This window comes from Corvus hawaiiensis, chromosome 16, assembly GCF_020740725.1.
Source record: "Corvus hawaiiensis isolate bCorHaw1 chromosome 16, bCorHaw1.pri.cur, whole genome shotgun sequence".
In the NCBI taxonomy this organism is placed as follows: Eukaryota; Metazoa; Chordata; class Aves; order Passeriformes; family Corvidae; genus Corvus; species Corvus hawaiiensis.
Window position 1 is genome coordinate 15,971,005 of NC_063228.1, and position 22,509 is coordinate 15,993,513.

A 22,509-nucleotide genomic window follows, 5' to 3' on the forward strand; every position below is an offset into this window, starting at 1 on the left:
CGTGCTGCCAGAGCTCCTTGGACATTGTCTGGAATGAATTTAAGTTGTTACAAAACTCTCTGTGTGTTTCTCTTCCCCCCCAACCCCCCAAACCGTCCTTCTCTCCCTCTTCACACCATGTTTTCCTATGAGCTTCTTTCCCTTCCCTCCCTCCCACCTCTCCTCTCCTGCCTTCCTTCTCTCACTGTTCACCCTGGTCCCTCCTTCCCAGCCCTTTGTTCCAGCCCTTCCTCTCAATACCCCTTCTTCCCCCAGCCATCTGGCTGCCAGCCAGGTACCACCACCACCTCTCAGAAAGACTCATTTTCAGGACAGCTTCAGACAAAGGCCTTTAGTTGATTCAGGAAGGCCTGTGCCACCTGCTCTGTCATGGCTACACCAAGGGACCCCCTGGGCTCCTCCCTCACTGGGAGCTCAGCCCCAGATCATCAGCAGAGGCAGTGGAGGGATGACCTCCCCACACAATCCGGAGGACTGGAGAAGTGCAGACGCGTGCATTTGACCATATGCTCACGCTTCTGCCGCCTCACAGGAATTCACAGAATCACAGAATCTCCTGAGCTGGAAATGGCCCCCAAACATGGAGTCCAACTCCCGGCCCTGCACAGGACACCCCAACGTTCCCACCATGTGGCTGAGAGCGTTGTCCAAACACTCCACGAGCTCTGGCAAGTTTGGGGCTGTGAATTGCCTTCATCCCTACGGGCCTGCCCATGTGCCTGCACTCCCAAAGAGGACAAGGAAGCAGGCACTTCAATCCCACCACCACTTCAAAAAACAGGGATTTGTTTATATCACAGTAGCTGCTGCTGCTTGCAACTGGGCAGGCTCTGGAGACACAGGAGCTGCTGGAGGCAAGTTTGAGCAGCAGCAAGCCCTGCTGCCTTGGAGACATGGGCTGCAACTCATGGTCCCAGCAGCAGGCTGGGGCCCCCAACCCTCGGGCAACCAAGGGCCCCCCATGCCGTGCCCAGCTGAGCAGCAGAAGCACAGCCCAAGCTGCTGAGGCTTTCTGGAATCCCAGCCCAAATCTACCCAAATACTGAATTGGTTTGGAGCAAAGGACGCCAGCCAAACCTCAACCCCAGCCATGCCAGAGGCTGCCTAGCAAGCTGCTCCCGGCTCACGCAGGACAGCCTCCATCTGCCAGGCAAGTTTGTGGACCTCCTCCCCTGGTGTCTCGCTGGGAACACCCCTGAAGCACCAGGCACACGCTGTGCTCCGATTGCAACATCGTTCTGCGGCGGACGCCTGCTCCTCGAACGCTGCGGACGAGGTGTTATCTGCCAGCCGGCAGGGCTCACATTCCTCCGGTGCGAGAGAGCACCGCCCAAGTCCTTCCGATCCCCGCACAAGGATTGGAGCCGGGAAACCGGAGCAGACGGAAGCAGGGTCCTCAGCACATGAGGATGTTGTGGTAGCTGATGAGGTTTATTAAAAGAGCCCCTTGTGCTAAAGCTAAACTTTGCTTCTGACTTCCGGGCCCTGAACAGCACTTGGGCCCCTGGAAAACAGCTCTTAAAATTCAGGTGAGATGTTTCTCAGGAGAAACCCTCACTCTGCATCCACATAATCCCGCTCAGCAGAGGTGCTGCTGGCGGGCAGCTGTGCATCCTTGAGAGGCGCCGTTGCCCCGAGAGCATCCCGAGGCTCCTGCCGTGGCATAAGGCGTGCGAGACACGCACAGCATCCTCCCACTTGTGACAAGCACAGCACCCTTCCTCCGATGGCAACAGGGCAGGCGCAGCATCCTCCTGCCCATGGGAACACACACTCAGCTCTCAGCGCCCGCGTGGGACCGGCTTATCCCGCTGCTCCGATCCGCCCGCTCCCGGCTGCCGGAGCCTCTCCCCGGCGAAGAGCGAGCGGCCCCAGCTGCGGGGGAGCGGCTCCACCTCGCGGCCGCCGGGCCGGGCCGGGCCGGGCCGGGCCGGGATCGCACCCGCCGCTCCCCGGGGCTCGACGGTCCCGCGGCTGCTGCGATCGCGCCCTTGGGGACACGCTTGTCCCTTTGCCTGCCGTGGGGAAGGAACATGCTGGTGCCGTAGCGGTCACTGCAGAGCACAGACGGGAGTGTAAGGTGTGGGGGTGACATTCTTAGGCCGTCTGCACACACAGCCACGGCAGTGATGCGGGAATGGAAGCAGTTAAAGATGAACCAAAGCGTGTTCAGGAGAGGGCCAGGCTTAGGTCTTGCAGCTCAGGAAGCTGATGAGAGAGAAAGAGGCACAAAATCAGTTCCTGACCCCAGCTGCTTGCTGGATAGGGGGACACGCTCATCACATTCGGCATTGGCCAGGAATGTTTTCACTGTGAGCAGGGACATGCAAGTCCCTTTGCCATGGGCTAAAAGTAGCCACAGGGTGACAATATAGAGCTGAAGATGTGCTAGAAGAGCAGGAGCTGGAGTGCCTGCAGACCTGCCACTTCCCGGGCAAATGGAGCGTGTTTGGGGGCCGTCTTGCACATTGTCCTTGGCCTCTGCAGCGTCTTTCTACAGCATCCCCCAGCCCAAGACCGCGAATGGCAACGACACCAGAACATGGCCTCAGCACACACTGCTGCAGGTTCTCTCCAGCCTTGCCCGGCTCCACCTTGCCAGAGGACTGCAGTCCCCTGGGCTGCCCCACCTTGGCCTGGGGCTGAAGCTCCAGCACTGTGCCTGACCTGTGCGATGTTCACGCTGGGGTGAGCAGGGGCAGGGCAGGGCAAAGCCCACACACTGTCAGTGCAGTGGTTCTATGTGTTATATGCAGTTACATGCTGGGGTTTGTTGGTTCCTTTTCCCCAAGCCACACTCACTGCACACCTTTCAACAAAGAGACCCTGTCTCCACCAGGGTGACCTGCCCCTATTGACCTTTCTGGGCGGCAGAGAAGAGCTGTTGTGGTGCAGAGCAGGGCTGCTGGTCCCCGGGGAGGGCCTGTTTGGGCTGTCCCCATATCCCCACAGTGCTCAAACCCTGGATGCTGCCAGCATCTGGACCCCAGGCTGGGGAGGCAGCCCAGGACATCTCTGTTCCCTGGCTGTGCAGAGCAAGAGGAGGGACCCAAATGCACCATGGATGCACTGGGCCCGCAGGAAGGCTGGCGGTGAGCACGAGAGTCAGGGTGCAGGGAACAGACCCCCAAGGGCTGCTGAGGCTCAGATGAGCCCCAAGCCACTGGTGTGACAGAGCATGGCAGCATGCCTTGGGCAAAGCACACCCCACGAGGAGGGTGTCTGTACCTCCCTGCAAGGCCACATTTCAGTTCCTGGGAACAGCTGCTGTGACCTGCACTCCAGAAGAAACCATGTGTGGGAGCAGACTCTGAGCACAGGGTGGGAAGAGAGATGTGCCTGTCAGGAGACTGATAGTCCCAAAAGGGAGGCAGGTGAGGTACCCTCGGAAGAGTAAATAGCACAGAAAGAAGGGAAACATGAGAATTATGGAGTCATCCTAAAGATGACCCAGTGGCTGAAATGGGATCCCTCTCTCTTACTGCACTGGGAGAGGGGCCTGTGGGACCAGGCAAAGGAAAGAGTCCTCCCTTCTGGCAGTAAACCTCTTCCTTCTCCAGTGAGGAGGTTAAAGAACGACGTGGGGAGGCAGCAGGTAGGGTCTCTTCCCTGCTTGCCTGGGAACACGAGCCTCCACCCCAAGGAGACGTTCCGACACACCGGGATGGGGCCGGTGCTGCCCCCTCTCCTTCCTCGGCGGGGCTGGGCGCTGGATTACAGCTGGAATCCTCTGGCAAGCGAGCGAGCCGCGGGGTGCCGGGCCCCGGTATCACCGCGCATCCCGCGCCCGTCGCCGGCGGCCGAGCCCGGCCCCGGTGCGGAGCGGGGACCCCGCGCTGGAGCGGCGGGGCCGGCAGGGGGCGCGCGAGCGCCGCGCACCGACCAAGGGAGGCCCGGGGGGTGTCCGGGGGCTCGGGGGTGTCCGGGGGCTCGGGGGTGTCTGGAGGCTCAGAGGGGTGTCCGAAGGCTCAGAGGGGGTGCCCGGGGGCTCAGAGGGGTGTCTGGGGGCTCGGGGGTGTCCGGGGGCTCGGGGGTGTCCGGGGGCTCGGGGGTGTCTGGAGGCTCAGAGGGGTGTCCGGGGGCTCGGGGGTGTCTGGAGGCTCAGAGGGGTGTCCGGGGGCTCAGAGGGGTGTCCGGGGGCTCGGGGGTGTCTGGAGGCTCAGAGGGGTGTCCGGGGGCTCAGAGGGGTGTCCGGGGGCTCGGGGGTGTCTGGAGGCTCAGAGGGGTGTCCGGGGGCTCAGAGGGGTGTCTGGGGGCTCGGGGGTGTCCGGTGCTGGGTCCAAGCCGCTCTGTGGGCAGAAGGCAATGGCCAAGAGAGTCCTCTGCAGGGCTGGGCTGGCTTTGATCGTGTGCTGCAGGGGGAGGGAAGGGGGGCGAGGTACAGAGGGCAGGAGGGGGCATCAGCCTGGGGGACAGATGGCTCCAGGAAGGCTTTAGAGACCCCTCCAATTCCTAAAGCAGCTCCAACAGAGCTGGAGAGGGACTTTGCAGTGACAGGACAAGGGGGAATGGCTTCCCACTGCCAGAGGGCAGGGTTAGATGGGGTATTGGGAAGGAATTCTTCCCTGTGAGGGTGGTGAGGGCCTGGCACAGGGTGCCCAGACAAGCTGTGGCTGGACTGTCCCTGAAAGTGCTCAAGTTTGAATGGGGGCCTGAGCAATTTGGTCTAGTGAAAGACATCCCTGCTGTGCGATTGGACTGGAGGATCTTTTAAGGTCCCTCCAACCCATTCTACAACTCTGTATCTGCCCCAGCTGACTTGGTGCCGGTGCTTTTGCTCCAACAGCTTGTGGATGTCTGTGTCCTTTCAGCAATCCTTTGTTGACTGGGAGGCCTGGCTGGCACCAAGTGCTGTGCCTTCATGAGGCACAGGGAGCAGGAATGGATACAGAATGGGAGCTTGCAACGGACAGAGCTTCCTGCAGACAGCGGGGTGACAAACCACACAGCGTGCTTGCCTTCTCCTCCTCCCAGCCCTGACAGATCTGCCCAGGAAGGCAGTGAGCACTGGGTGATGTCAGCATGCTGAGGAACACCAACAGGGTCTCACAGTCTGATTCCTGCCTCAGTGAGTGTTCCATCCCTGCTAATGTCTGTAGCACTCCCATTTGCCAAACCCCGATTCACATCTTTCTCTCAGGCTCTCCATCCTGCAAAGAGGGAACAGGGGAAACAGGGATTCAGGAAACAGCTTCTGTCCATCTCAGCTGGGCTTTCACTGATGTGAGGCCCGTGGACAGCAGTCCCCAAACTTTTCCATACAGTGGCCAGGACTTCTAACATCATGTTTGGGTCACAGGATGGTGGGGGTCCAATGGGTGTGAAAACAGCAGCACTGAGGTTGTGATGATGCAGCCCCCCCCCAGCTCAGCACCACCCTGGAGCAGCCAGGCCAGGCTGGCTCAGTATCACAGCTCATGTTCATGGTTGTCCTTGTGTTTCCTGGTGAGGAAAAAGCCTTCCGGTCCATCCCTTGGACAATTCCTGCTTTGTGTCACTTTGGGATCTTCTAGCCATGCCCCATTGTGCCCTACTGCCTTCATCATCCCAGCCTGTCCCTGGTGCCACCCACACTGTCCTGACAACCCTGGCCCTTGCTCTGCCCTGCAGTCTGATCTGATCCCACGCAAAGCAAACACTGGTCCTGCACTTGCTTCTCATCTGGGATCTGCATTGGGGCTGCTTTTGTGGCTTCTGTCTTGACTGCCCAGCTCTCCGAATGCACAAGTGTCCCTGAGAGAGACAGGGGGGCTACAAGACACCTGTAGCACTGGACTTGGAGCCTTGATGTTCCCCTGCTCATGGCCTGGGTCTCCTCTGTCCTGTCACCTGGTGGCTTTACCCTTGTTTATCCACGTCCCCGCTGCTGGAATAGGGGGAGAAACATGTTTAGTGCAACAAGGCAGAGAGCAGCAAACAGCAATTCCCTTGGGGCTCGCAGCCAGCTGGGGTCTGCTCCTTCAGCGAGCATCTGCCAGCCGGCTGGGAGAGCTGCTCCTGCAACCTGCTGCCCCAGAGCAACAGGATGTGGGTAACCGGGAGTCCCCCGGGAGTGGGGTGATGGTGGGTGGGGGCTTTGAACGTAACGGGTGGGCACTGTGCTGGCACCTTGCCCTTCTTCCCACCTCCGGTGCTGTCTTCAGTCCTCACATCCATTGCAAGGGCTTTTACAAGAGGATGTTCCCCAGGCCAAACTGGCAGATGTGGGGGCTGCAGGGCTGTGAACGCGGCCCCAGTGCAGGAGGGAATCCAGGTCCGGGTTTCCTGCTCTCCTCCACCGCCTCGCACAAACTGATTAAATTAGTTTCACCTTTTTCGTGCCCCACTCGCAGGTGGCCTGGGGATAGCGGAGCAGCCCCCCGGGACCAGGCCGGAGGCAGCTGTGCTGGGCACGGAAGTGCCCCGCTTCTCTCTCTCCCTACCCAAAAATCAGGGCGACTGTGGTGCAACAGCGCGTGAAAAGTCCCTGCACCACGGGATGGAGCGGAGACTCCAGCCTCCTCCATAAGAGGAGCTGCTCCCTCCTGGTAAATGCCTCATTTGCTTTGCGAAGCAGAGGGAGAATAACCACCTGCCTTGACCGCGGCACCGCTGAGCCCTCGGCGTGGTGGGCTCCGGCCCGCAGCCACCCGCACTCCGTAGGGATGGACCCGCTGCGGGCCGAGCGAACTCCCGGGATGCGGCGGGGCTGGCCGGGTGGCAGGTGGGACCGCGGCCACCGGGACCCCCGCGGCGCTGGCCGGCGGGAGGGCTCGGGGCGGCCCCGCTTCCCGCCCGGCTCCGGCCCTGCCCGCTGGGCTGCCGGCGGGGCGGAGGGCGGAGGCAGGGCTGGCAGCGGCGGCGGGCGGCGCACACGCACACACCTCCCTGCATGTGATTAAATGGCTCGAAATCTGCTTCTGATTTCCTCGGGGAGGTGACTTTTCCCTTCTTTTCAACCCGGGATTTATTGGAGCCTTTTTACTCCGCGTCCAGGCGGCGGTTGGGGCTCAGTTTCTCCAATTCTTGCTTTTCTTTTCGGTTTGGTTTTTGGTGTTTTTTTGGTTTTTTGTTTTTTTTTTTTTTAAGGGGTGTTTTTCTTTTCCCTTTCCTCTCCTTTTCGCCCTCCCCTGCCGCCTCCCCCCTCCCTCCCGCAGCCGAAGCAGCCGCGGGCGGTACGGTGGAGCGGGCGGGAGCGCGGCCGGCTGCGGGCACGGCGCTGGGACCCGCCCGCACCGCCGGGAGCAGCGCTCCCGCTTTCCACTATTTCGCTTTATTTTGTCCCCGACGCACAATTCCCTGGAAATTTGTTATCATTGCTTTCCCCCCACCACCCTTTTCTTCACTTTTTTTCCTTTCTTCGTGCTGCGGCCAGCACCGGGAAGGAGCTACCCCTGCCCGCCGTCCGCCCCGCCGCGGCCTCGGCTCCTCTCGCCGCCGCTCCCGGACCTGTCGCCCAGACCGGCCCCGCTATCTGCCCGGCCGCGGTAAGCTGCGCTCCCAACTTCCCGGCGCTCCGGGCTCCCGCTCTCCTCCCCGCCGCTCCCTCCCTCGTTGCTTTTTATTCCTCCCTCTCCCCCCGCACTCACCCTCCCTTTATTCCCCTTTCCATCCTTTCACCGCCGAGAACGGGACGTCCCCGCGGTGGGGCCGCCCGCCCGCCGCCGAGCCCCGCTCCCGTCCCCGGGCGGCTCCGGCCGCCGCCGCTCAGCGCTCCGGCCCGGCTCGGCCCGGCCCGGCTCGCTGCCACCGCCCCGCAGAGCCGGCTCGGGGGTTCTCGGCGCTGTACGGGGCCCCGCAGTGCCGCAGCCCGGCGGAGTCCCGGCCCTGCTCAGTGCGGGTGCGGTGCGGGCAGCGGCGGGAGCCCTGCCAGGCCGAGCCCGCGGTGCCAGCCCCGGCTGACCGGGCACGAGGCACGCACGCCGCTCCCACCGAGGCTCTTCTCCGCCTGTGGAGGGCTCCGCCGCACAAAGCCACCTTGACGGGTGGCATCGCCCTTGTCACCATCCCAGGCTTGGGTCCATCACTGGTCCCTTCCCAGCACGGCTGCCCCAAGAGACCTCCCTGCGGGGTGGCTCAGAGGGTCGGTTCCCTTTGGAAACGGCTCCCGTGGGATGTGTTCAGCTCCATTGCGGTTCTGGGGCCAGGCTGGGTGAGACCCTCGGCACCCCCAGCACCCGGCCCTGAGCCACGGCTGGGGTGAGAGCTCTGGCTAGTGAACGTGCGAGCTGGCGGCTTCACGGGAAGAAGGGAAGCTGGGCTGCGTTTGGTGGGTTTGCTTTTGCTTTCCTCTCTTGGAGCTGCTGAAGCCTCATTTCCTCAGAACGCCATCCTACCCACAGCTTCCCTGGCCCACTGGAGAGTGTGTGGGTGGAAATACCTTTCTTGGGATGAGGACTAACTGGTGTGATGGGGACGTGGTTCTTGGCAAGCTGCTGCGTCGCCAAGCACGGTGGGTGAGGAAGGCCCCGTGGGCAGGAGCACGAGCTCCTCTGGCAGTGCAGTGGTCCTGCTGGCTTGATGCTCATCTGGGCAGCACTTGGGCAGGCATACTCCTCTCTCAGGGAGCTCATCCCGTGAATGTATGGGATGTAAGCCAGGCTGAGCATCCCCACCTCCATCCGTGCCGTTTGTGTTGGACCTGCAGCCAGGCTGAGACAATACTGAGCGTAGACCTGGATGTGCACATCCTGCATGGCTGGAAATGCCACAGATCCTTCTTCCCTGGCCAATTTTGCTGTTGCCCGTCTCTCAGAGCCAGGAGAGGCTAGAGCCGTCTGTAACTGGTGGAGAGGGATGTGGCTTCAGCTGTGTGCTAGAAACACCCTCCAAGGTGTTTGGATGGATGGAGGGCAACTTTTTTTCTCTTTTTCTGCAATATCCCATTTACAAAACAGAGGGAGCTGCTGTGCTGTTCTGACACCTGTTTGGAGCGGGCTGATGAGGGGACAAGAGATCCAGCAGTCCCAGAGCAGGGTGGGCTGCAAGGATCCCAACACCCCTTCCTCTTCCACCTGTGTGTGGAAGGAAGGTAAGTCCCTGCAGAGAAGAGGGCAGGTGTAATGCCAGGTTGGGAAGGAGCTGATGTGTGTCTGCAGGCTCTGGAAGAGAGAAGCCTGGCCTAGGGAAGCAGCTGAGTGCAAGATGCTCACCACAAATGCAAGGTGCTAGGCGTCGAGGCTGAGGAGCGTTTCCTCTGCTCTCTGAACACCAGAACGATGGTGTCTTCAGTCTGCATTGGACAGAATGGAGGTCCCACCTTGGCTGGCTGCTGGCAGAGGTGTGACTCCGAGAGAGGGTTTCCCCAGGCCTGAAGAAGGAGGGGAGCATCCATGCACACCTTGGGGCGTGTGCTGAGATGTCTTCAGTAGGGAAGCAGCCCACCGTGTCAAGGGTGTTGAGGCAGCACCTCTGCCCCGTTCCTCCACCCTGGTTAGTCAGGCCCTGCTCCATAAGGAAGCAATTATTTTGTGCCCCTTCGAGCCCCTCCCTGAGCCTGCGCAGGACACTTGTGCTCGGTATGGAAACGCGACAGATTTTCCATATTCCACTTTGCCCCGTGATGTTTAAAAACGTACGTGACAGCTTCTTCCTAATGCTGCAGGCTTGGCTGGCACTCAAGCAATAACAGACTGTGGGACACCAGGGGCATGAAATATCGTACCAATAGCCAGAGTGGGGGTAAAAAAAATGAGATGTCAAAGTGCAGTGTGTTTCCAGCCTGTTGTTGTGAGCCATCCTCTGCCCGATGTGAGAGATCTTTCAAAGCCGGCCAAATGTTGTCATCTCTGAATACCATTTTAAATATTCATCCAGACTATTTTCAACATCTGTGCCCGGCATGTTGTGAAAATGCAATGAGGGATGTTATGGAAACCAGACCACTTTATTCTCATATGGAGTAGATAGGGGTGGAAGCAATGAGGACTTCTGGACTGGAACTGTGAGTCCCTTGCATCCACTGGGAGTAGTGGGAGGAAAACCCTCTGCACCTTGAGGGATGCTGCTGAGACCACGCAATAGAGCCAAGCACTGTGGTAGAAATGCACAAAGGGGTTCAGGAGACTGAGGTGGGGTTAGAGTCGGGTAAAACAATGAACTGGTCAAGATGCAGTAGAGGTTAATAAATCGGGCAGAAAAAAAATCATGGAACACCCTGAGTTTGAAGGGAACCACAAGGACCATCGAGTGCAAACACATCCAGGCAGTGCTTGCTTGCCCTGCTCCAAATGCCTCCTTGAGCTGCTGCTGCATTGGGAGCTTTAGGAGATCTCCAGTTTGCACTAGCTGGGAGACACAAGAGCGTTGCAGCAAAATGGATTCAGGTCTGCCTCACATGGGTGATACTATGCTGAAGTCTCCTCTCCCGGGAGCGGGGCCACCTCTGCCCAGGGCCAGTGGTGATAGGAGTGGGCACGGGGGGCCCAGCAGGACACTCATGCTGGGTGTTGGTCTCTCCTTCCTGTGGTCAGCGTGGCTTATGAGTTACTGAAACTGGTGAGCAGGGATGTGTCCGAGCATCCTGCATTTGACAGCTCCATGTAGTAGAGTAGCCTGGGGACTGTTTGCTTTATGGTGGATTTATTTTTTCTTTTATTTTTTGGTTGTTTTCGATAACCTTGGAAATCTGGGCTCCGTTTCTGCCTTTTGTAACATCAGGCTGCAACTAATTCAAGCCAGGCCAGATCCTGACCACAGGTATGCCAGTGTAAATTTGAATGGAGTTGCTTACGTCTTGGTTTGGCCCGGTGTGAATGGAGTTACTTCGGGCTGATGCCAAAGCACTGAGGTCAGAATCTGGCCCATCCTTTCCTGTGTGCAGTGTAATTTGTACGCGTCTCCTGGCACCGCCGGGGGATCGGATGGCTTGTGTAATTCTGGCTCCGACCTGCCAAGAGTGCATTGCAATATCCATCACCTGCAGTGCCTGCTGCAGGAAGATGCTGCTGTGTAATTGCCCCCCTGAGCTGTGCGTGCAGGGGGCTGAGAGCCCAAGGGGCTGCGTGGAGTGGGCAGCCCTGCGGATGTGGGGCCGTAAGCACTCAGAAGCTTCTGATACTTAAATATCAGGAGAAATGAGGAAGCTTGTAAAGGAAAGTGAGGCATCTCCTCTGTGCCATTAGCCATGTCCCAAGTGGGCACCGGTTGCTCCATTAGCGGCTGGGAAGGCGATTAGCACTCCCAGCCACACCGCATCCCTCCAGCCCCTCCCAGCGCACGCTCCCTCCCTCTGGAAAGCTGAGCCGGACCAGTACCTTGGCTCTGTGGAGTTTTTCCTTTCACTTTAAATACTTCTCGGCTGTGTTTTTATATCCCAGAAACACATGGAATGATTTATCCATGGCCGGAGCAGAGTTTGGGCCTGATTCTGTTTGTTGGGTGGAGGAATTAAGCTTCCCCCAGCTGGCATCGGCATGGTGGGAGAAGGACCTGGGTATCCAGGGATGCTGGCAGCCTCCCAGGATGGATCTTGTTCATAGGCTGGGGCAGAGCTGCAGGGGTTTTGCTCCCACAGCATGTATGGCAAGGGAGTGCAGATGCCCTCGCTACAAAGGGCCTGTAACAAGGTGAAAATGTGCAGGTTGTAGTAGCAGATATACCCTGGTTAAGGGATATGTTCTGGTCACTTGTGCCTGGTTTCAGCTTCTCTGAGCACATCATTCCTGTTCTGCTTTGGGTCCTGTCCCACCCCCACCCCCCACCCCCCCCCCCAGTAGCTTCCTTCTCAGAGGGCATCTGAGGTGCTGGTGGGCTTTACTGGGGATGACACAGTTCAGGAACGAGCAGTCCTCCTGGACCAGTCTTAGCAACGAGTCTTTGTTGTTGGTTCCCCTCAAGTACTCAGGTTCTTTGGTCCTTGCCCAGGAATCTCTGCCTCCTGATCCATGGCTTTTGCTGTGCGTATTTGTACCCCATGTGGGTGGGTGGCTCCGTCCCTGCCCCACGCTGGCACCCAGGACCTTATCTCTGTGCACAGGGCGATGCAGCACCTCACGGCAACCAGCCATTCCCATCTCAACCAGTTCCAAGTAAGGCCACGTCTTTTCCTCGAGTGAAGCAAGTCCCCCCCACACCCTGCTGTCCTGGCCTGGAGGAGAAACGCTGCTGGCTGCACCATGGCAGCAGCACTGGTGCAGGGGCACCAGCCTGGGGGAGCAGCACAGGTCCCTGGCAGGAGGGCAGCACCATTCCCCTGTCGTTCCTTGGGCTTTTCCCCTCCCCTTCCAGGGCAGTGCTGGCTGCTCAGCTTTAGCCACCACCTGCCCTCTAAGCCCACATTTTTCCAACAGCAAAGCACCCCTCGTGCCTTCCCCTCCACTTTAATTAGAGAAGGCTGCTCCTGTGCTGCAAAGGTCCTGGGATCAAATCTGGTTAATAACCCGCTTCCCTCCCTGCCCTGTGTTGTTCCACCTAATCCTGTAATTACTTCAGCAAAGTTGCTGTGGCCCTGACTGCCAGGTGGTGATCCTGGGCCTGCTGCAGGCGCCAGCATCCACGTTGTGGGAAGCTTGCTCTCCTTGCCCTGCCTCACCTGCTGCACTTGCCTCATCCATTCGATTTTGGGGACCAAGCACCTACCCGATGGCTCAGCAGCGGGAGACCTGGAGCTCCAGGCGCACATCTGCACCCAGCATCACCCTCGGTAGCACTGCCTCCTGGAAAGACGATGGAAAAGGAGCCCACGGTGAGCTGGAGCATCGCCCTGACAAGTCTCCCACAAGGCAGGGAAACACTGCTGGTCGCTCTGGGAAGCGTGTGGTTGTAGAGAGAAGGGGTGTGGAGGTGTTGGATGTGGAAGCTAATTTTTTTTTTAAAGCACTTCTGAAGCGCTCCGGCGGCATGACTTCCTTCCAAGCCGCACGGCTGTTAGCATTCCCGGAGTGGAGGAGTGAGGAAATCGCCCACCTCAAAAATGCAGCCGCTTCTGGGGAGGAGCTGGGAGGGCGGCCGCTTCCTCGGGAAGGGTGAGCCCCGCCGCCGCATGCCCCCGGGCCACGGGTGCTGGCAGCCACCCGAGAGCCTCGCTGGGGACACCTTCGGGATGCTCACGTCCCTCCTCATGCCAGACCCAGGAGCGTGCTGGGCTGGATTCGGCACCCAGGGCTCATCCCAATTCTCTCTGCTTAGTCAGCAATGTCTCCATTTGATCTGAACCGGGGGCAGCAAAGATGGGAAGTGGAAAGGGGGGGGCAGATGGGGGCCAGGGAGAGAAATACCCACTCCCAGGCCTCTCTGGCAGCTTGCCGGCAGTCCCGGGGTCATGCTGAATATGCATAAAAGGGAGCAGATTGCAGCTTGCCCTCCTCTCCAATACGGAGGTGAGGCCCACGGAGACCACTGGCCCCAGCTCTCTTTCAGTGGGATAATGGGGTGAGCTGAGCACGGAGCGTGCGTGCCTGTGTGTGGTCCTGCAGATGATAATGATTTCCACTCATGCCCTGCCTCCGCAGCCTGATGTGCTGCTGGGCGAACGTTGGCTCTCCGATGGCTGCTCCCCAGCAGCAGAGCCACCAAAACTTTGGCACTGAATCTCAGGGACTTGTGCCTTGGTAAGGCTGGCAGGAGGGACAAAGCTTCCCTCGGGGGCAGGGAGGGTGTGCAGGAGATGCTCACGCCCCCGTGTAGGCCTAAACCAGTAGTAACCTGGTCCTGGGTCCTAGACCTGCTGCTCCAGTGCCCGTAACAGCTTCACCTGTGGCCTCTCCTCTGGCTACCAGGGACGCTGCTGCTGTTACTTTCCCCTGGGCAAGGGTTTCCCCACACCTTTATGTCTTACCAGACAGGAAATTAAAAGGCCTTTGCTTGAGCATGTCCCTACTCCTGTCACCTTGGTGCCACACAGCAGAGAGGGGTGGAGGAGACCCTTTGTTGGCAGGGTTTAGTAGATGCCCTGCTCCATACAGCCTGATTCTCCCTGGGGTGGATGGATGCAGCTGCTGAGGACCCCTGGGGGTTTCTCCTCTCTCCTCCTGGCGCAGAGGTTTTCCCACAGTGTTGTCTCCCTGCTAGTGCTGCCCTGTGGGTGGTGGGATGGGAGGTGATGGCTGCAGCACCTGATTGTGTGCCATCTGTGGGATGTGCAGTGGCAGGGGGACAATGACAGGGAGAGGGCTGGCAGCACCACAGGGCCAAAGGTGCTGTGCTGGCTTCTGCAAGTACGTGCACAGCCGGGTCTTGCTGGTCATTGAGAGGGGTCCATCAGCACCTTGCAGCCCCTTTGCTGGGTGGGAATACAGGAGCAGGGCTCTGCCAGTGGGCTGGCAGGGGCTCGTGCCCACTGTGCACTGCTCAGCACCAGGCAGGGGCTGGGGATCACCCTGTCAGGATTGTGTTGGGGGATTAACCAGCTGCAGCCTCTGCTCAACAAGCAGATGCAGGGATCTGGCAGCAGCCATGGCTTCATCTCCTGCCCAGGAGGCAGCTGCTGCAGTGGGGCTGGGAGTCCCAGTGGGGCCCTGTGGGCTGCCTGCAGTGGGGGATGCTCTTCACTGCCTGGTGCCCGTGGCATGGCACCGCCTCTGCATCCCTGCAGTCTCTAACCTTGCAGCCACACTCTTCAAGTAGCGGGTTCTCGATGCTCTGGGCCCTCCAGGGACAGAATCCTATGTCTTGCTGGCAGTCAAGTCACCAAGCCACTGGCTGATGCGTCCCCAAAAGGCTCTGCAGCACTGTGGTAAAGCTGGAACTGTGCTGCTGGGGCGACGCAGGGACCACCAAGGGAACTGCCAAATTTTCACATCTTTTTCCACCAGCAGAGGATTAAGCAGTGAGGAAACAGCACAGAAGTGGCAAGGGCAGGTTTTGCCCTGGAGGAGATGTGCCAGGATGGGCTGAGGCCCCTGTCCCTGTTGCTCCTGTGGCAGGCACAGGCTGTGGCTGCTGGGCTGACCATGGCTGGGCAGGGAGGAGCTTCCCCTCATTAGTGGTTTGGCAGCCTGGAGAGGCAGCTTTCTTCCACAGTCACGGCTCCTTTTCCTTTGCAAAATGGAATAACAAACCAAAAACAAGGTCCTGGATCATTGAAATGGGCTGTTCCTTGGAGCCTCCTTTGGCCTGAGTGGGCAGCTGGACAGGCAGGAGTGGCACTGGGGCTGGAGCTGGGGATACTGGGCTGGGTCATGCAGGGCTTCACTCCTCAGAGAGAAACACAAGACATCTGGTAAGGATTTACTAGTGGGAGAGGGGACGATCGGGGGATCCCCTCCTCCTGCCTGCTCATGGCGTTGGGCTGGTTGAGGCTGGACAGCTTGGCTTTGGCTCAGCACAAGCCATGGGATGGTACTGGGGCTGATGCCACCCACCCATCCAGGAGGCTCAGGGGTCTGCTCTGGTAAGAATGGGACATGGCCCATCTGCATTGTGTGGGAGGTCCTTCACGCAGTCCGAGCCAGCAGGAGGGAACGTGACCTCCAGACCTCTTCCACTCTTCAAGCCAGTAACTCAGGAGATGGGCCACATCCCCTGGGAGCCACTAAGCTCCCTGGCCCTGTGCTGCAGCTGCTGGCAGAGGAGCCCAGCCAGGTCCTGCATTTGGTTCTGGCCTTTCCCCCAGTCAAAAAAGACACCAGACCCAGACCTGGATTTCTTGGGGGTGAGGCCAGAATAACTTCCTTTTGTACTGGGTAGTGTGGCAAAGGAATTTGGAGGCGATCCAGCCCCTGGCTTGGAGAAGCCACTGTGCCCACAGCCAGCAAGAAAAGTGGTGCTGTGCTCAGGAGCCCCGGGTCTTCGTCTCAACAAGCTCCTGCCTCTTGCACAATGTGCCTTCAAGGCGTTTTTGCTGCTGTCTGTTTGTCCTGCTCTGTCAGGAGCTATTTTGTGCCACAGGTGGATCACTTGGGGTTTGCAGCTCCTGTTGCATCCAAAAGATGTCCCCTCGCTCTTCCCTACCACCAGCCCTTGTCAGCCATGCAGTGACAGAGCCTCTGAGCTGTGTGTGACAGCCAGGGCTGCTGGCAGGCAGGAACATTCCTGTCACCCCAGGACAGTTTGTAAGAGGCCAGGGAAGGGCTGTACCCTGATTTCAACCTCCTCCATCAAGAGCTCAGGTCCTTTTCCCATTTCCATGGTATTTCAGTCCTGCTGATGAGCGGTGAGGGATTGGTGCTGATGAGCAGTGAGGGATTGGTGTGGAAGAGGCAACACGAAGTAATTGCCTCCCTGCCCCGCTCCCAGGACACTGCATCAGTGGATATGGGGTGGAAAGATGGGTACAGGTGATGGGCCAGACATGGGGGAGTTTCCCATCCCTTCCCAGCCCTCCCAACATGGGTGGTGCTGTGGCCATGACACTGCTGGTGCCACTCACTCTTGTTGTTCTTCCTCCAGGGAGGAGCCACTTCCCTCTCCCCAGAAGGATGGAGGTCCTGCAGCTCCTGCGCCTGTTCCTCACCACTGCCATGCTGGGCCTGTCCCAGACAGTGAACCCCTTCGTGGCCCAGCAGACCCCCCCAGACCCTTGCTACGATGAGAGCGGTGCTCCTCGACGCTGCATCCCTGAATTTGTCAATGCTGCCTTTGGGAAGGAGGTTCAAGCCTCCAGCACGTGCGGGAAGCCCCCGACTCGGCACTGCAACGCCTCGGACCCCCGCCGAGCCCACCCACCTGCCTACCTGACTGACCTCAACACCGCCTCCAACATGACCTGTTGGCGCTCAGAAACCCTCCACCACTCACCTCAGAACGTCACCCTCACCCTCTCCCTTGGCAAGAAGTTTGAGGTGGTCTACGTCAGCCTCCAGTTCTGCTCACCCCGGCCCGAGTCCACCGCCATCCTCAAGTCCATGGACTACGGCAAGACCTGGGTGCCCTACCAGTACTACTCCTCCCAGTGCCGCAAGATCTACGGCAAGCCCAGCAAAGCCACCGTCACCAAGCAGAACGAGCAGGAGGCCCTGTGCACCGACGGCCTCACCGACCTCTACCCACTCACCGGGGGGCTCATCGCCTTCAGCACCCTCGATGGGCGACCCTCAGCCCAGGACTTTGACAGCAGCCCCGTGCTCCAGGACTGGGTGACGGCCACCGACATCCGCGTGGTGTTCAGCCGCCCGCATCTCTTCCGTGACCTGGGCAGCCGGAACGCCGGCGAGGAGGAGGGGGGCACCGGCTCCACCCCCTACTACTACGCGGTGGGGGAGCTGCAGGTCGGCGGGCGCTGCAAGTGCAACGGGCACGCGGCACGCTGCGTCAAGGACAAGGAGCAGAAGCTGGTGTGCGACTGTAAGCACAACACGGAGGGACCCGAGTGTGACCGCTGCAAGCCTTTCCACTACGACCGGCCCTGGCAGCGGGCCAGCGCCAGAGAGGCCAACGAGTGTCTGGGTAAGGCGTTTTTAAACATCTTTGTTTTCTGCAGCTGAAATGCTAAAACGGGTCATCAGGGTAGGAAGCGATGGGTGCTGAGCCAAAGCAGTGGGATGTGCTTGTCCAGAGATGCTGGGGAGCATCCTCTGTGCTGGAGGATTGGAAAAGGCTCAACCATCTACCCTGTCTCTGCTGCAGGTGTCCTGTAAGAGATGCAGTGGTTCAGCCATGAGCCAAAGCACCAAAAACCCTCCCAAAAAGCACTGGTGTCTACCAGCCAGTCAGCAAACCTCAATGTGGGATGTCCAGCTGGGATTGTTTCCCTTGGGCAGCAAACCAGCTGTCCGTGGGCCGGAGGGGCAACCACAGCAGTCCCCTGGGAGATGTGCTTGGGGACAGGGAGCAGGCAGAAAAACCTGGCAGAGGTTGCAGAAATATCCCAATTCAACATTTCATCCTTCATGTTCAGTCTGTGTGGTGGTTTTGTCTGTCTTTGCAAAGGTTTCCATAAGCTAAAAATGTTGTCACCAAAATGAAACCAAAATTTCCAAAACATCAAACTGCTACTACTTGGCTGTCCTGCTCATGAATCTTTGTGGTATTTTGGTGGAGACTTTTGCCTTTTGTGCTGGTTTGGGATGGGGCTGGGGGATGCCAGAGCCCTGTGAAGGTCTGGGGAGGGAGGAATAGCCTTTCCCTTCTCCTGGACCGGAGCCCGGGTCTCAGGGGGTGGCAGGAGGATGGCGACAAGGGAAAGCTGTACCATTAATCAGCCTCTGAAAGGCTCAGTGGATGTGCCAGAGGTCAGAAGGACTTGTTAGTATTTGTGATCGATGTCTTGTTGAGAACCCAGATGTCCGCTTCAGTATATACATGTTACAGCGGATTTCTTCTAAGAATGGCTAAAAAGGCAGTGGATTCAAAGCAAGTGCTGGAGCTGATGCTTTAAGCCACCTCCTGCCCTGTGGGAATGCGTCAGCCCTTGTGTTTTTCCACTTGTTCCAGAAAGATGAGTTTTGGAGCTCAGAAAAAACCCTCCACCTTGCACCCTCCCAGGGCTGCTGCAGGTCGCGCAGGGGAGGCCTCCAGCAGGTGCGTGAGCCCACGGAAACTCCCAGGACACAAGGCGGACCTCACCCCGCTGGCTGCCCCCCTTGTGGCCCCGCTCTGCACCTGCCTCACTGCCACGTCCTCCAGTAAAGCAGCACAACAGCAGTGGAGGGGGCTCTGCTGGCACAAAAGGGGTTAAACCAGAGGAGGCTCATTTTTGAGGCGCATCTGCAGGTTTTCTGTCCATCTCGTCCAGGGCGGGGTGAGACTCCCTTGCTCTGAGCATCCTGCCCCCAGCTGCGTCACCCTTTTGGCAGATGGAGCTGAAAAGATAAACGAGGGAGGGAAGCGGAGGCGGGGCCGCAGCGCCATCCCTTCAAGCCCCCCCGACAGCCCCACACACAAAGACCCTTCCCCGAGCTGCGTGTGAAAGTAGTTTTTTCCTGTTGATTCGCTCCCCTTCTTTCTCCTTTTCCCCTCTCGGGCTTTGTGCCCTCTCTGAAGGGACCTGAAAGAGCTTCTCCATCACCCGCCTTCGAAGGGCTTAGCGGCTGAAAGCTGGATTAGCTCCCCGAGCCTTCCCCTCTGTGCCTTTCAACAATGACATCTCCCCAGCCAGCACGAACAGACGCAGCAATTAGCACCAATTAAAAGGAGAGGCTGCCCGGGAAGTTCCCTTTGCTCAGCCTGGGGGCTGCGGGGTTTCGGACTCTGTCCTGTGGTCAGACAGCGGTGATGCTGGCTCGTGGTGGTGGATGGCAGGCGTGGCTGGCAGTGGGGAGGAAGAGGAGGAGAGTGGGTGGGTGCAGGAGCTTGGCAGCTCAGTGACAGCCCAGGGGCAGGGTGGGGGACCGCAGCACCCTGAAAGGCAGCGAGCACGGATCCGTGGGGCTGGTACAGCTTCAGGTCGTGTTGGGATATGTCAGCTCTTGGCTCTGTGCTCCCCAGCACTCTGCATGGGGGTTTGACCCAGTCCAGTGCACGGGAGTCTCTGCCTGCTCCAGCATGGGGACAAACTGATGTCCTGCAGCATGGCACGATGCTGGGACATCCATCCATGCAGCTGGAGGTGAGGACAAACATTTGTTGTTTCACCAGAGTTTTTGCCTCTGGGAAATGCACAGGTGAAACAGCCAAGTGCTACCTGGGCTCTGAGCATTGGCACAGGGCACAGCCCCACCGTGGCTGCCATAGGGCGACTGTGGCCTCTCTGTGCTGCACTGAGGGGGTCCGTGTGAGTTTGGCAAGCAGAGAGGTTTGGGGCTGTCGCAGCCAGGACAGTGACAGTGGATTTGCCAAGCTGCTGGCTTGGCAAGAGAGTACGGTGCCAGCTTTGTGCCACACAGAGCATGGGCCCGTGCCTGGTGGTTGCAGGCCATCAGTCCACAGGCCCAGGAGGCTCTCCTGACACCCCATCGGGGCTGCATGTCCCACAAGCAGCATCCGGTATTGGGATGCCCTGTGTGTCCTCTGGTGTGTCCAGGGCAGGGAAGAGGGACCTGTCCCCATCCACGTATTCCCCCAGCTTTTAGCCTGGGACAGGCGGCATGAAGGATGATCCCAGCAGTGTGGCCGGCAGGAGCAGGATTACCAAAATCCTGGGGACCCCCCATCTTTATCTCTGCAGCCTCACACCTCCTCCTCCTCCTCCTCCCCCCATCACTGCTGCCCGTTTCAGCCCGCACCCACGAGCTGCTGGGGGCAGCCCGGCCCCCAAACACCCGGCCCGGGGAAGGAGGGGAAGCGGATTAGCACGAGGCAGCCACTGGAAGTAATTGATGCACTCGCTGGTGATGCGGGAGCTCTTGTTCCCTTTGTGGCCGCCGCGGCAGGAGCACTCTCCGGAGCACCGGGATAATGCCTGGGGCTTGCTTTGATCCGGGGCCTCGGCGGGGAAGAGGCGGCGCTCTCCTGGGAAGACCTCGCAGGCTGCTCGGGGGGGATGTGGCGATCCAGCCGGGATGCCGGTGCCTGAAAACAGCAGTCCCCGGAGCGGTGGTGGGATTTGGAAGATCACATGTAATTCCCTTGTGTCCTGTGCCCCTTCCTGTACATTTGCCCCTTCCCTTGGGAGTTCCCCTGACAGGGCTCTCTGCGCCTGCTCCCCAGTCGATGTGCTGGAAACCAGTGAGTTCCCAGCAGCATCAGCCATGGTCCTTCCCTGGGGAGAGCAGGGGGAAGGGCGATGGCTTTGGGAGGTGGGCAAGCAGACTGCGTGCCCCTGCCACCCCCGCCTGGGCAGTATCCCAGCGGATCTGGAGTGCAGGAGAAGGCAGCCACCCCGGCAGAGGAGGTTTACACTTGTCTGACCGTCCTGAGTCCTGCTCCTCAAGGCCTCAGCCTTGTCCCTCGCAGCCCCCTGGGGAGGGCTCTGTCCTACTTCTCCTCCTGCTTCTCGGCAGCAGCAGAGCGAGTCCTTCTCTCCCAACGCCTTCCCCAGGATGGAGGGACAGTGTGGATGGGTGGGAAGGGGCTGTTCTGGTCTCGGCTCCCGTGGAACCGAGAGGTGCAGCCTCATCGTGCCCTGTGTCCCAGCCGGGCTCTCCTCCAGCCAAAGCAGGGGCGTAGCTCAAATCTGCTGCGGGTTGGCAGCAGCAGCCGGTCTAGGGTTTCGCTGATCCGGCTGCCTTCCCTAATTATTCCCAGGGAACTTGTAGGGGCGGTGAGCCTCTCTCCTGCCCTGCGGGCTCCCCTGCCTGCCCCACGTGTGCCTCGGTGCATGGCGCTGCCGGTCCCGTGCCAGGGTCTCTCTCCCAAAGCCCCTCGTGCCGTCATTCCAGGCTCCTACATCTGCAGCAAGCCTGGAGGAGGAGAGGTCTTGGGGTGGCCAGGGCCTGGGAAGGGGTTCAAACACCATCAAAAGGGAGACAAAAGGTTGCTCCATTGCAAGGTGTCAACGTTTAATTAGTCTATTATTGCAAATTATTAGATCTTGTGATTGTTTAATTGATCATATGATTGTTTAATTGGGCATACTGTACAAGGGCGGAAGCGAGCTACCAGGTAATTAGCCCCAAACTGTGCAATTAAATTCTTATTAATACCCCAAACAGCAGGGAACATTCAAGCCTTTAATTAGTGATTAACAGGAGACAGACAGAGCTTACAACTGCCTCAGTACTGAGGAACAGTGAGAGTATTTAGCTGGGTAAGAGGGGGACCTGTCTGCCCCGATTAGCTCTGGATGGCTGCGCCGGGGGGTGAGGGGAGTGTCAGACGTGCTGGTGTGACCCTGTCCCTGAGTAGGGACAGCCACCCAACCCAGCGTGGCCAAGCCCGGCCAGGTGCCCCTGTAGGCTCCAGAACCCCGGCTTGGCAGTTTCCCGACAGCCGGCCCAGAGCAGGCAGCACCACTGCCTGAAGGAGAGGGGACCATGCTGGGCTGCCAGGGGAGGTTTCTTCCCCAAACGCAGCTCCTGGGAGGATCAGAGGGTCTGCAGTGTGTTCCCAGGGAAAGGTGGCCCTGGGGCTGATCAGGACGTGCCAGGGTCAATGATGCCCGGAAAAGGCCCCGCCAGTTACTCTCTCACCAATTAAACTGGATGCAGAGAGAGACCTGCGCCGAGGGCAGCGAATCATTTACCCAGCTGTTCTCCTCCACTGCCCATCACCTCCCATCTGGGCTGCCAGCCCCCCTCCTTCCCCAGAGGATGCTGGGGGTGTTCCAAGAGGGACACAAAACTGCCTTTTGGGATGACCCCACTTGCCTTTCACTGCTGCAAGGGGATAACAAGGCCCCTCTCCTCCCAAAAATTGCTCGTTTGCCACAGTTCTGTAGCAAAAACCACCTTGTCTTGTCCCTGTCCCGTTACCTGGAGAGTGCAAGAGCACCCTGAGTGTGAGGATACTTCACCATGTCTCTTCCAGCCCTGGCAAAGCCTGTTGGAATGTCAGCACCCCCGGTCCAGCAGCATCCTGTGCTACCTGGGGCCTTGGGCAGTATTTGCTGCGTTCCCTCCACACACTGCAACACAGAATTTGCCTTAAAAATCCCTATTTTCCACTGGCACCAGGGAAAAAGTAAATAACTCAAAAGGCACCAGCCCCTGTAGGTACCTACGGCCACACCGGGTGTTATTTTGATGCCTGCCATGTGATTTCTCACTAATCCCATAACTCGGGGGAGCTCTGGGGGCAGCTGAGGTTGGAGTGTGCTGGCACTAACCTCCCGCT

At 59.1% G+C, this 22,509-nt stretch overlaps 1 protein-coding gene across 1 annotated transcript in view; it reads left to right on the forward strand.

Annotated features, from left to right (window-relative positions):
- The first annotated feature begins 6,855 nt into the window (after positions 1 to 6,855).
- NTN3 (netrin 3) overlaps positions 6,856 to 22,509 on the forward strand; it is a 33,193-nt gene continuing 17,539 nt past the window's right edge. Inside the window, exons 1-3 of the mRNA XM_048321287.1 lie at positions 6,856 to 6,916; positions 7,355 to 7,466; positions 16,309 to 17,304. Of these exons, the coding sequence (XP_048177244.1) occupies positions 16,338 to 17,304 (967 nt within the window). The 5' untranslated portion in view covers positions 6,856 to 6,916; positions 7,355 to 7,466; positions 16,309 to 16,337. The remainder of the gene's footprint in view (positions 6,917 to 7,354; positions 7,467 to 16,308; positions 17,305 to 22,509) is intronic.